The 14,249-nt window shown below is 42.8% G+C and overlaps 1 protein-coding gene across 1 annotated transcript in view; it reads right to left on the reverse strand.

Moving 5' to 3' along the window:
* LOC103368275 (sodium channel protein type 2 subunit alpha-like) overlaps positions 1 to 14,249 on the reverse strand; it is a 157,211-nt gene that overhangs the window by 123,739 nt on the left and 19,223 nt on the right. Inside the window, exon 5 of the mRNA XM_008296600.1 lies at positions 9,485 to 9,548. Within this exon, the coding sequence (XP_008294822.1) occupies positions 9,485 to 9,548 (64 nt within the window). The remainder of the gene's footprint in view (positions 1 to 9,484; positions 9,549 to 14,249) is intronic.

The raw sequence follows: 14,249 nt of genomic DNA on the forward strand, positions 1-14,249 counted from the left end.
GCCGCTTCCTGTTGGTCCGTTGCTGGTGGAGGATGCGGGCGATTGTTATTTGTACAAAGACTTTTTGCATTTCGGATTGGAAAACAGGTTAAAAATCAATAATTGTGTAATTTTAAGGTCAGATTTTGTAACAGGACAAATAACTGTTTGCAAAAATACAGATTATTTTCTGCTCTTCTGTGATTTTATTAAACATTATCTGGAATTTTTGTACGACTCAAACTGGGGCGATGATGGATTCAAAACTGAACTCAGCTTGTTGTAAATTAATTCAATACACTTTGACGGCTTATTTTTTATTTTTAAATCCCTAAAAACAAGCGTCGATGCCTCCGGTTATGAACTCGCTTCTGTTGGTTGAACATCAGGAGTTGTTTTAAAGTTTCTAAGAAGCCCGACGGCATCGCGGCGCTTCAGACAGGATTAATGAGTTTTAATGGATCTGATGCGTCTGCAGCAGCGTTAATGCGTCTGAATGTGGTTGAACGTCGGCTCAGGACGGAAACCACAAACCAATCTGGAAAAAAAACAAACACGGAAACTAGAAACGCGAGCAAACGTCTAAATGATGGATGTTTTCAGTTTGTCTGAACTCAGTGTGATTTTATTCGATATTATCTGTGATTTAACAGGAACGGGCCGTAAAATAACAGTTAAATAAATGATTTAACATTTCTCTATCATCAACACACGTTCTTTCAAATAAGAGCAAATATCTGTTAAATACGAAACAAAAATGTCAATATTTGTAAAATATCTATAAAGTATATTTTATATATATATATACATGTAATTTTTATTTAATACAGTAAAATAAAGTAATTTTACTGTGAATTTAAGTAAAAATACAGATTATTGATGTGATTGTTTACAGTTCGGCTTCTTTAAGGACTTTTATTCTGTTTTTTACAGTTAATGTGTAAATGAATACATTTTTATTGCGATTTTATCAGATATTATCTGTAATTTACAACAAAACGACTCGTAAACGTCTGTGAAACAAGTAGAAAAAATGTAAATATTTCTTGAGGTTTTAAATTTATTAGAAATATTTTATGATCACAATCAAACGTTAGTAAAATCTGTAAAATGTCTGCAAAGGACATCCATGTGTTTTTATTTAATACAGTAAAATCATTTGACAGTAAAATATTATAAAAATCCAGATTATTGGTCTGATTATTTATACTTTGAGGAGTTTTTGTTCTGTTTTGTGTAACTCACTGTGATTTACATTATCTGTAGTTTAACAGTAAATCTGGTTCAGTGTTGAGCCGTGGTTCCGTCCTGCTCCACACGGACTTCACGGTTCTGTTAATTTGTCGTTTGTCGTCGTCGTCACGGCGACTGAAGGCAGTGAAGAGTGAAGGACTCACGAGTTCTGGGTTCGGACCAGAACGCTGAGCTCACGGACTGAAGCTCGTTGAGCCGACGCTGGTTTCCGCTCGCGGCGACCCGGGACGTGACCCAGAACAGCTTTAACTAATCCCATCTGGACCCGGCCCGCTGCTGCCAGAGCGGCAGAATCACGACGAGCTCCGGAGGTTCTGGACCCACCGGAGCTCCTCAGAGACGCTGCACCGACCCGCCTCTGACTGATTCAGTCTGTTTGCTGCGAGCTCACAGGTTCTACCTGTTCGGTCCAATTCCAGATTAAATTACCAAAATAAAAGCCTTAAAATCCAAATTAAGCTGAAAAAACTGAACAAAAATGTGATTTTATAAAAATGAGTTTGTCCTGGTTCTGTAAAATCAGTTTGATCGTTATGATGTTTGCTGTTATGTGAAAGAAGAATTATTTATATCCAGAATTTAAAATATTTAAACTCCTTTTTAAATAGTGCATTTATTGTAATAGTCTATTTATTACATATAGTCAATAGCAAAAAAATATAATAAAATCACTACATTTAAATAAGCAAAAATATTATTTACATATTTGCTGCTGTTTGAAAAAAAATATTTTAAATAAAAATGTAAAAAAATATTTTTAACTGTTACTTATTTATTTTTATTTTCTCAGTTTTGTTCATTTCCAGAAAAAGTCCAATAAGATCCAAGAACAAAACAAAACAAAACATTAATTTACAAAAAGGTCAAAAAAGAGAAATAAAAAATACAATAAATGTATTTGTTTGTTTACAGTGTTTGACTATAAAATGGCCCATTTTCAGTTGATTTAAATGAGTAAAAAATATTATTTTACATATTTGCTGCTGTTTGAAAAAAAAAAACATATTTTAAATAAAAATGAAAAATATTTTCAACTGTTTATTTTATTTTCCCAGTTTTGTTAATTTCCAGATAATATTTCAGTTTATTTAAATGAGTAAAGATATAAATGTACTATAAATATAGACGCTGCTGTTGGAGAGCTCGTGTTCATGGAGCATCTAAAAAGTGGTTTCAATGGTTCAAACTCTTATTTTATGACTGAAATTGTATTTTATTTTAAAATATAATTTAAATATTCTCCTAAACATTAAGAATGTAAAAACTGTAAAAACTGTCTGCATCAAAAATCCAGATTTTTTATTTTTCCTTCTTCAGACCAATTAAACGGCTTTTGTTGTATTTAAATGAGGTAAAAAACAATAATTTATTTCACACGTATTTGCTGTAAATCAGGAGCGCATCATTTTATAAATAATACTAATAAAAGTTTTCTTAGAGTGTTTGAGAATTAAATGACACCTTCTGCCTGCCCTCAGATCAGCCAGAAGCTCATTAGCTCGGTGATTATTCTGTTATTTAAGTGGCAGGTGTTGAACATTATTTCACCGTTTTTATAACATATTAATAACATACGTCTCTGTGGCGTTCCTCTGCAGAACTTTTCAGGGTTTTTTTTCGTGAAGTTAAAGTTGTTAAAAGTTGATTTTTTTTCTGAGCATCGTTCAGCAGCTTCCTGTGTTTAACTCTGGTCCAGATCTCCGGATCTCTGAAGACGCCGCCGTCGTTTTAAGCTTCCTCCTTTTTCGTTTCTCTTCTGCTCCAAGAAGAACAGCGTTGAACAGGAGGGACGCTCGGAGGGTTTTGGACGCGTTTACAACAAAAAAAACCACAAACGTGCTTTTAGTGTTTGTGTCCCGTTAAAACGTTGGCTGACGGACGGCCTGGAACAGTCGGCGGATGTGAAGCGCCTCGAGCTGGCAGCGACGCTCCGACGCTCGCCGAGGCAGCTGCTCCTCCAATCGGCCGCTCGCGAGCTTCCCCGCTGTGACCTCACGGGTCACATGGCGGCTAATTAGCATCGCTAACGAGGGAGGCGGCGTGTCAGCAGAATGCCGGCGAGGTCTGCGACGCGTCGTGGGAGGTATTCGAGGCGTCGGGCTGCGTTCTGGGCAGGTTTCTGACTAATTAAAGGCGTTTCTCTGAAGAACCGCTGAAACCCGTCCAGGTTCTGAGTCTCACTCCGGCTCTGATTCGCTCCAGAGCTTCAATCAGCACCAAACACGACGACTTCACACCGATCTGCTGGAATCTGAGAGCAACAAAAAGGAATAAAGACTGATAGATAACTTTTTTAAACTGTGGTTTTGTTGAATTACAGATAACGAGCAGGAAACAGAAAGAAAAAGGCATCATTTATGTGTTAACCCTGAAAAGCCCGTCAGTAACGTCCACGTCATGATTCACTGCGTCTGACTGCACAAGAATCAGCAAAACACTGGAACGAGTTCACAAATATTTGCTCATTTAAAGGAAAAATTCTGCACATGAAACCAAAGTTTGGTTAAAAACCTTTAATTGAACTGAATGAAGCCGGTCGAAGCCGTAAACGTCAGTAAACAGTAACTTGAATTTAGAGTCGAATGTTTATTTAAATCAGCAGAAAATCATTTTGTTTGATTGTTTTACAGATTTTTAACATTAAACTGATATTTTACTGATTTTTTGTTAAATTAAAATCTTGTAAAATCACAAAAAAAAAAAGTAGAAGTTTCTGTGATGAAGCGTCTTTAGTTTGATTTTGTTTTTCTGTTGTTTGTCTAAATGCCTTCAAACCTTCCAGCAGATGCGACCCTGTGCAGGCGCACGCTCAGCCTGATGATGCCGCCGCCGCCGTGCTTCACAGTGGGCATGGCGTGTTTGTGGTGAAGTGCATTCTGGGTAAACGTTCCAGGCTCACGGCCGAACACGTCCTTTAGAGGCGCCTCCCTCCTCGTAGGGTTGGTTCTGAATGTTTAATCCGATGCTCCAGTTCTACCAATAAACACGAACATCTGTGGTTGACGATGAAGCTAATGTGGCTACTTAGAGACCGGCGGTTGAGGAGAACTTGTTCTGAACCGGACATACCGGACTGGGACCTTCTCCGGCTGCCCGACCTCCTCCTGAAGTGAAACAATCGCGGGACGTCTGCTGGAAGCTGCTCGTAAATCTCAGAGCTAATGGGGAAGAACAACTTCCTGGGAGGGTCGAAGCACTTAACATCAATCAGCTCCCCGGTCGGCATCGCTCTGACGACGCCTCGCGCCGGTTGTTTGCTTCTGAGTCGGTCCTGAGGCGAGCGCTGCTCCTCCGTCTGCATCCCAACATCACCTGTTCACACCGGTGACACCTGGTGACGGCCACGGGAAGATAACCTGACCCGTCTCTGTGTGGTCACGTTGTGTGTTCTTATGGTCGTTTTGTGTCTCTTTGTGCTCATTTAGCACCTTTTTGTGGTTATTTAGCATCTTTTTGACATCATTGTGTAACTTTTCGTGGTTGTTTAGCATCTTTTTGTGGTTATTTAGCATCTTTTCGTGGTCGTTTAGGATCTTTTTGTGGTTATTTTGTACCTTTTTGTGGCTGTGTAGCATCTTTTTGTGGTCGTTTAGCATCTTTTTGTGGTTATTTTGTACCTTTTTGTGATTGTTTAGCATCTTTTTGTGGTTATTTAGCATCTTTTTGTGGTTATTTAGCATCTTTTTGTGGCTGTTTAGCATCTTTTTGTGGTTATTTAGCATCTTTTCGTGGTCGTTTAGGATCTTTTTGTGGTTATTTTGTACCTTTTTGTGATCGTTTAGCATCTTTTTGTCGTTATTTTGTATCTTTTTGACATCATTGTGTAACTTTTTGTGCTCATTTTGTCAGTTTGCAGGTATTTTGTATGTTTTTGCGGTCAGACATTCATGGAGCTTCTAGAAACATCACCAACACCTTCTGCCCTCATGCAGCCCCACATCATGATGCTGCCACCTCCGTGCTTCACTGTCAGGACTCACTGTGGTGGTCCTGGTCAGGTTCACACCAAACATCTGGACTCCATCTGAGCTGAACAAGATGACCTTCTGACCAGAGAACGTGCTCTCTGTTCTTCAGCCTAAGCTAGCGGCGGACGTTGACTCGGCCTGATTAGCTTCTTCCAACCTGATGGAGCTGCGCTGTGACACGATGCTGATCTCAGCCCTCGTGTTCTCTACACGGAGGCGCTACGCCGGCCGGCCGGCGGAGCGGCCGTGATTCAGCGTGATGCTGCTGCAGCTGGTGGTGGAGCTGCAGCGCGTCGGGGTGGATGTCACAGCGGCTTAGCTCAGTGACCTCTGCCCTCGGGCTCGGCCAATCAGCATCATGCGCGAGCAGGGCAGCTTCAGCACAAACAACACGATGATCAACGTCACTGTCATCGCCGCTCTCATCGTCCTGCAGCTCCGACCCGGCCGCTGACTCACTCTGAGGACCAGAGAGAAGCCTCCAGAGCCTCAGAACCAGCGGCCGACCAGCGAGCGGAGCGTTCAGGACACCGGGTCGAGGGCAAAAGGAGAAACAAAGGACATCTGCCCCTCAGAGGTAAAGTCATCGTGTGAACGGAGCTCCGACTCCATCTAAGAACTCAACAACCAGCTGGTTCCGTGTCAGCAGGAAGTCGTCAGAACCTGGCGTCTCGTAACGGGTTCTTCTGTCTGGACAAGAACTCTAAATACTAAATGTGTTCCAGCAGAAGGAACCCAATCAAAGTTGGACTTCTCAAACACGAGTCCAGTTATCATAACAGAACCAGGTGGGTCCACACAGGAAGGTCTGGAGCAGCAGTTCTGGTGCCTGAAAGAGGCAGTTATTGGGCCTTACTGGGGGACCCGATCACTAAAAGGTTCTCTGAGGAGCTAAAACTGGTTCTTCTGCTCTTCTACACCCAAACAGGAAGTGTTCTAACGGAACAAACGCTGCAAATCCTTACATTGAATTTTTTATTTTTTTTGCTGACAAATTATGTAAACAATGAGCGGGTCCTGGACCAGGCGGGTCCACGCAGAACCTTATGGAAAATGGTTCCTTCAGAAACCCAAAGCTCTTCGGAGCACCAGTTATGCTGCCTGGAGGAACCCGGTTTTAGGTTCCTGGAGGTTCTGTTGGTGTGTTTTCAGACAAACGGGTCTCTGTGGAACCAGAAACGGTTCCTCTGATGACAAAACATTCAACGTGTTCTAACGGAACAAACGCTGCAAATCTGTTGAAAATGTGTTCCCTAAACAACGTAGTCTTGCTTGGGTTCTTTGGAGCACCGTTGTCTTGACGGTTCATCGAGGCCAGAAGGTTCTTAGTGCAGCTAAAGCCGGTTCTGTTGTCAGCACACAGAACCACGTCTGGTTCCTGCTCGGAGCTTCGTTTCTCCTCCTGCGTCTGTCGCTCTGGATGCCTGTCGACTGTTCTCACATCAGCTATCTGCTGCATCTCCTCTGTTCTCCTGAACCTTCACTGACCCACGCGGCCGTTAGCTTAGCGCCCCGCTAGCCCGCCGGCTGTGTGCTTCCGCCATTAGCTTAGCCGGGGGCTAGCTGGGGGCTAGCAGCGTGACGCCGCGTGATGCTGCGTTGTCATGGCGCTGTCAGTCAGCGTGATGCTCTCAGCGCGGACAGTCAGCACCGATCCTCGTCCTGCCTGACAGCCGACGTCCAGCAGCGACACGCGAAGGCGCCGCGAGACGTTCAGGGTCGACCGCAGAGAAAACGAAGCGCCAAGCGGCGAAATATCTGGAACATGTTGATGTTTTTAACGGAAGTGAAGTTTTATGATGACATGAACCGAGAAACAGGATCAGCAGGCAGGGTTTCCTCAACATGTCAATAAAACACGTCTCTGTGATTTCACTACATATTAATATTATTGTTATTATTGTTATTATTGTTAGTAAAGTAACAAACAAAAAACAGGAGAACATGTAGAACAGCTTTTATTTTAAATGAATCTATTTGATATTTTAAGGATTCATTCTAAATCTTTATTTTTTAATTTAGTTCTTGCAGCAAAACTAAATCTGTAAAAACAATGAGAAGCTGAATGAACTGTGAAAACGACGCAGATGCTGTAAAATAAAGACGATTTTAGTTGATTTAAATACAAAACGATGTCATTTTATTCTACCGTTCATTTCCTTCGTCTGTGGTTTTACTCATTATTATCTGTTATTTAAAAATGCAAAAAATGAAATCATTTTTAACCCTTTAATACACAAAAAGCAGTAAATTGTTTGTTAAATAATCATATTTTTGCTGATTTAAATGCAGTAAAAACAATTTGGCAAATGTTGTAAAGAAATAAATTACTGCTCGATGTTTGTTTTATTTTTAATTAAAGTCACTTTTTGTTGATTTTACGCGTCTTTGTTCATTTATTTTCTCTTACAGGTCCTGAACAGCCAGCGTTTGGACCTTTATGATGCTTCTGTGTTAAATTCAAGAGAAAAGCGTCGGCGTACGTGAGCAGCGAGCTCGTACAGGAGCACAGTCAGCAGCCCAGCTCTAATATTTAGTTAAAAACTTCTGGTACTTCGCCTCCAGACCCAACCGGTGAGATTATTTCCGGCTCGACATCCGAGGAAAATATTTGCCGAACTAAAGACTCAAGCTGCTGTTTGTTCAGATTCCCAGATGAGATCTGAACCGAGCGGCGCTCAATCTGTTTCCGTCGTCCTCCAGCAGCAGGGATGAAGGAACACACTGAAACCGGCTGAACTGAAACTTTCCCCTCAGCCGCAGGAAAGTCTTCCTCGCTCGTAGATATTAAATAAAAGCTCCCGTTGATGGATGGCGGCGGCGTGAAGAAGGCCTGAAGGACGATTTCTGGGCCGTTGTTCGGCGCCACCGGCAGGACGGCGGTCAAACAGGAGACAGAAATCTTTTCTAATTCACTTCACATTTTTGTTATTTTCTGCTGCAACAACAAAAACATCTCGACTGTGTTCACACGGAGAGGACGGCACGCAGCAGAGGGACGCACGGCCGGCAAATACTTACTAAAACCCCCGTAAAATGACTCAAACGCGTCCAAAATTATTGAAGATTTGTTCTAAACAGCTAAAAATGACCCCGAATGAAACAAAAATGGTCCAAAGTTCATTCAAACAGACACAAATCTGGTCTAGATGGACTCATGTTGTGGAAAAATGACTGAATTGTTGCAAATAAATTAAAATGTGTCCAAAAGGATTTGAAATTTCTACGAAATGACTCAAAAGTTGTAGAAAACTAATGAAAAACTCTAAAACTGACATTAAATTTGTACAAAACAAATTGAAATCTGTTGAAAACGAATCCCGATTCGTCCAGAATGACTCAGAAATGGTTCAAAGTGACGTCAAACCGGTCCCGATGGACTCGTGCTGCTGCTTTGACACATTAGAATCACAAAAACTGGAACCTTGTCTTGTTAGACCAGGTCCTACTGATGCTAGAGCCTCAACGGTTGGTGAAACGTGACCAGAGACTGGATTCTAGCAGAACCATGGATCCATCCATAGATGGACTCTGACAGGAACTTTGTGGATCAGCACCACCATCGACCATCTGCGTCTCAAAGAGCCTGAAAAACCGACTCCGGAAGTCCTCAGAACAGCTCAACATGTGTCCAAAGTCCTCAGAACTCATCGAAACAACTCCAACCATCATTAGAATGAGTCAGAACTTCTCTGAAGGGCTCAGCAGTGACCCCAAATGGAACCAAAATGGTCCAGAGTGGCTCAAAATAACCACAAACCAGAACCTGGTCTGGTCCAACGTCACCACATCGGGCTCTACTGATGTTGGAGCTTCAACGGTTGGTGAAACGTCGAGCAGAGACCGGGTTCTAGTAGAACCGTGGACCCATTTAAACACATTTACTCTAAATTTGTCCAAAATGAGTCGAATCAACTCAAAAACCCTCCAGAACTGGACAAAAACACAAACTCATTCATCGTCAAGACAACTAAAGACTCGTCCAAACCGATCCCGACATCAACCCGACCAATCACAGCGGGTCTGACTAACGTCTGACCAACGTCTAACTAACATCGGACCAACGTCTGACTAACGTTTGACTAACGTCTAACTAACGTCTGACCAACGTCTAACTAACATCGGACCAACGTCTGACCAACGTCTTTCGCCAAAGACGAAGCAACAGCTACGACCTTTGAGGTGAAACATCCCAGGATGATCGGCAGCAGGAAGCAGCCAAACACCAGAACCAGATCCAAACGTTTCCACAGCGTTCTGACTCGACAGAAGCGAGAACTCACCCGGCGTCGCTGCTGTTCCCGCAGATTAAGGCGTCCTTGGCTCCCTCCACCTTGTAGAAGTTGTCTGGAGATAAAAAAAGAAAAACAGTTTCACGTCAACCAGCTGTTTTCACTCCTGCTCCCTGATTGGACGGACCGCAGCGGCGACAGCTTCCTGTTTGTCACCAACCCGGTCGTTCTGGTGAAGGCCCGGTTTAAATTATAAACCGTCTGAACCCAGAACCAGCCGGCAAACTTAAACAGTCGTGTTATGTTGAAGGAAAGGCACCAAAACGACCCGATTCACCATCAGAACCACCTCAGACCTCAGTGGGACGTCACCTGTTTGTTGTTTCTGACCCAAAACCGAGTTCTGTCAAATGTCTTCGGTTGAATTTAAAGAGTTTTATGATGTCAGAGCTTGAATTTTTCCCCAGAAGCCATTTTAAAGGTTTAATATCTCCCAAAATAAAACTCCCACAGACGGGAAGTTTGGCGAAGACTCGGACCACATCGTGTTCATCGGATCTGAACCGTGAAACGACTCATTAGAGGTTCATTGTTTTAATTGTTGGACCCCGAAAACTGGAAAAAAATCAACTGAGTTTGACGTTTTTGGTCGTTTTAACGCCGAACTGTCGACATGTGCACAAGCTCTGAATGAATGAAAGAGTTGTTGAGTGATTTTGGAACGTTTTTTAGTTATTTTGACCGTTTGGTTTTGGTCATTTGGTCACTTTTGATCGTTTTTGATCCATATTGGACCATTTGTGAAGAGCTGTGAGTCATATTTAGACGAGACTAAACGGTTTCCAGCAGATCGGAGTGACTAACGACGCCCACGTTTTAATTCAAGGCCCTGGAAACGGGGAAAATATTTAACGGATGGATCCATGTTTCCACTAAAACACAGTCTGTGGCTGATATTTGAGGTTCTGACATCATGTCTGGTGATTACAGCAGAGAAGCTTCCAGGTTTTCTCACTTTGACTCGTAGAAGCGCCGACATGAGTCCGTTCAGACGAGTCGAACTTTGAAATGCAGTTCGGGTCAAAAATCATTCAAATAAAAACGGCTGAATTTTTGTGACGTGACTGTCGGTTGCAGCCGAGCCACTCGAGGCGTCGCGTCGCCGCAGCCAGGAGCAGAATTCTTTGTTTTTGCCAGAATCCGTTTGGACCAAGCGGCTTGTTTTTGGCGAGCGTTCAAACGAGGCGTGTGGGACAGAACACGTGAACGTCGGGTCTGTCTGTGAAGCTGAAGAGGTCGGAGCAGCTAAATGGGATTCAGGCGCCATTTACTTTGTAATTTACACCTGATGTGTCTTCTGGTCGCTCGGCTTCCCGCCCGCCATCAGTCAAGGCTGCTTTCCTTCAGCAGACGAACCCGCTGCTGGCGACGACCCGCTCTGCTGGGTTTCTGCCTGCAGAGTTCTGGCAGAGCGGCCCGCTTTCTGTCTCGACTCCTCGTTTGTTCTCGGACGGGATTCAGAAGCAGGGAGATGGTCTGCTATCTGCAGAAGACCTGAGCTGCAAACGCTGTCGGCTTCTCCGTCCACGAACTCGTCAAACTGGCATCCGGCCGATCGTTTGTTCGACACGTCGGAGCAGAAACGAGCTTTTGAGGCGTCGGGCAAGAAAGACAAAAAAAACCCACAAAAATAAATAAAAACTGTTTTGGTTGAACTTCAGGACGTGTTTCCACAACGGATTCAGATTCTTTAGTTTAAATTACAGCCGTGTTGAATAATTAAAAACGGATGATTTTGGATATTTTTGCTCAAACTTCTGATTCATTTTGAACAAGTTTTACGTTGTTGTTGGACTCCAGGCTGGTGTTGATCCACAGAACGCTCCTGTACGTCGATAACAAATACATGTGTGGATACATTTCTGCTGAAATCCAGTCTTGGCTCCACGTTTCCATCTGTTCAGGTTCTGACATCACAGAACATAAACTGTGGTGAATCAGAGAAGCTCCAGTTTTTTGAGGTTCTGACTCGTTGAACTGAGTCGTTTCAGGTTTAACGTTGTTCTGGACGTGTTGATTAGAGTTAGGAGCCCACAGCGGGAACAGAACCAGAGCAAAACCCAGACAGAACCTGCTGCTCTGAGCCCCGGATGTGTCCCATCGGTTAAAAATGCAGGAAAACTCGCTGAATTTTGACCACCCGACTGTTGGTCTCAGCTCACCCGGTCGAGGCTTCGTCTTTCCACAGACGAGTGCAGAATTTTTGTCTTTTTCCAGAATCTGTTTTGACCAAACGGTTGATTTTTGGCACATTTTTAAACGGCTCAGTTTGATTTTTTGTCTCCTCTGTCGGCAGTTCAACCCAAAACTCTCTGAATTCTTGTCACCCGACTGTCGGTCGCAGCCGACTCGTTCATAACTTTCTGATTTTGTCCAGACGTGCAGAATTTTTTCTTTTTGACAGAATCTGGTTCGAGCAAACGATTTATTTTTAAACCATTTAAATGTAGAATAAAGTGATGTTGATGTTGGAGCTGTACGTCACAGATGTTGGACAGTTTGAGGTTTCCGGCTGATAAACGGCGACACTTTCATGATTTTTCTTGAAGACAACACGACTTCAAACGAAGCGACTGCAGTGAACGTTCAGAACTAAAACACAAGTTTATTGGTGCTGGATTTAGTTTTATTTAACTGATCCTTTATTCCGTCTGTCGTGGTCAGAACTCGTTTGTGCTCCTTGTTTGTTATTTGTTGATGAAACACGTTTATTGTTGTTTTGTTTAAGAAGCAAACTTTTACCTCCGAAAATAAAAATAAAGACAAATAAATAAATAAATAAAAATAAAACGATGGATGAGCGTTAAAGCTTTTTGACAGTAAATCAATCGGTGACTCAGATTCACGGCGTCTCGGTTTAATTCACGCCTCCTTCGATTCAGCGCTACCTGCTGCTAGAAGGACACAGAACGATGTTAACACGACACCGAAGGCCCAAAATGATGTGAAACGACGTTAAAGTGACACAAATGGGACACAAAGACCCAAAGATGACGAAACAGATCAAACAGTTACACACAAAGACGCAAAACGGCACAAATATGATACAAAAATATACACTGAAGATGTTAAAATGAAAAAACAGATACGAAAAAATGATGGAAGAAGGAAACACGTGATGCAAAAGACTCAAGAAGGAAAAAAAAGAAGCAAAATGACACAAAAAGATGTTTGAATGGCAAAGTAACGGCAAAAAAGATCGCTAACGTGACACAAGGAGGCAAAAATGATGGAAAATGACAAAAAAATACACAGAATGATGTTAAAATGACACAAAAATACCCAAAACGTCAAAAAAAGACAGAAAATGACACAAAAAGATGTAAAAATGACACAAACGTGACATAAAAAACCCAAGAATGACAATAAAGACAGGCAAAATGACACAAAAGACGTCAAAATGGCACAAAAATGACACAAAAAGACACAAAAAACCCAAGAATGACACAAATGTGATACAAAAGACCCAACAATGACGATAAAAAGAAGAGACATGACACAAAAAGTTACTTAAATGACACAAGGAGGCATAAATGATGCAAAATGACCCCAAAAAAATACACAAAATGGTGTTAAAATGACCCCAAAATGACAAAAAAGATGTTAAAATGACAAAAAAAAAAGGTGCAACAATGGCACAAAAATAATACAAAGACGACAGGAAACGACACTAAAATGACACAAACGTGAATCAAAAGACCCAAAAATGACACAGAATGACACAAAAGATGTTAAAATGACACAAAAATTATGCAAAAAAGACACGAAAAGAGAGAAAAAGATACAAAAACGATACAAAAATGTGTTAAAATGACACAAAAATTACAAAAAAAGCTGAAACAATGACACAAAAAGAAGTTTGAACGGCAAAGTAACGACACAAAAAGTTGCTAACGAGGCAAAGACGATACAAACACAAGCAAAGATGACACAAAAGACGCTAAAACGACACAACAAGGCCCGGAGACGACACAAAGCGCCGCCTGCAGCTTCCTTCCTTCCTGTAAATCCATCTGAGCACCGAGGCGGCGTCTTGACGGACTAATTTGCTGCTGTTGAGTTTTAAAAAAGAAATGAAATTAAGCCCACTCTGCTCGGCGCCCCGCTGGGACCATTTCGCCGGTTTGTGCAGCTCAGAGAAATCTTTCCCAGACGGGGGTCGCCGGCAGAAAATAAAAAAGCCTTTATTAAATGTCAGCGCCGGGCCGATCTGCATCCGTCTGGGCGGCGCCGAGCCTGAGTGACGACGCCCGAACGCCTCGCCGCCCGTCTGAAGGCTTCGCGGTTACTTTGAGGCGCCGAACAAAAGCGGGAGTTTCTGTCGAGGACCGGCCTGTTTGTCAAACGGGCTGAAGTCAGCGAGACGCTTTTGTCGTCTGTGAATGGCCGAGTTCTGTGGCGGCGGGCCGAGCAGTGTTTAAAGTTTGGGCGCAGCAGCAGCTTTTGTTTCCTGAGAACTCTCCGTGATCAGAACCAGAGGGTTCTGTGTAATCGCTCATAATGGCTGCAGCTAAACGGCGCTCCGCTGAATAAAAGATGAGCGTCTGAATAGTCGTCGGCAAACGGATGAAAAGGTCACGTTGGTTTTTAAGGCCAGTGTTTCTGTTGGAGTTCTGACCCGCAGCAGCAAACTTAGAAAACTTCAAACCGTCTGCTGCTGGACCACAAAGAAGTCTTCACCCACCGAGGTCAGTCCGTCCTGCTGCTCTGAGGAACCAGAACACGAAGCAGGAGGAGAACTCAGAGACGTCTTCTG

The sequence above is a fragment of the Stegastes partitus genome, unplaced genomic scaffold (assembly GCF_000690725.1).
Source record: "Stegastes partitus isolate 25-593 unplaced genomic scaffold, Stegastes_partitus-1.0.2 Scaffold1137, whole genome shotgun sequence".
Lineage (NCBI taxonomy): Eukaryota > Metazoa > Chordata > Actinopteri > Pomacentridae > Stegastes > Stegastes partitus.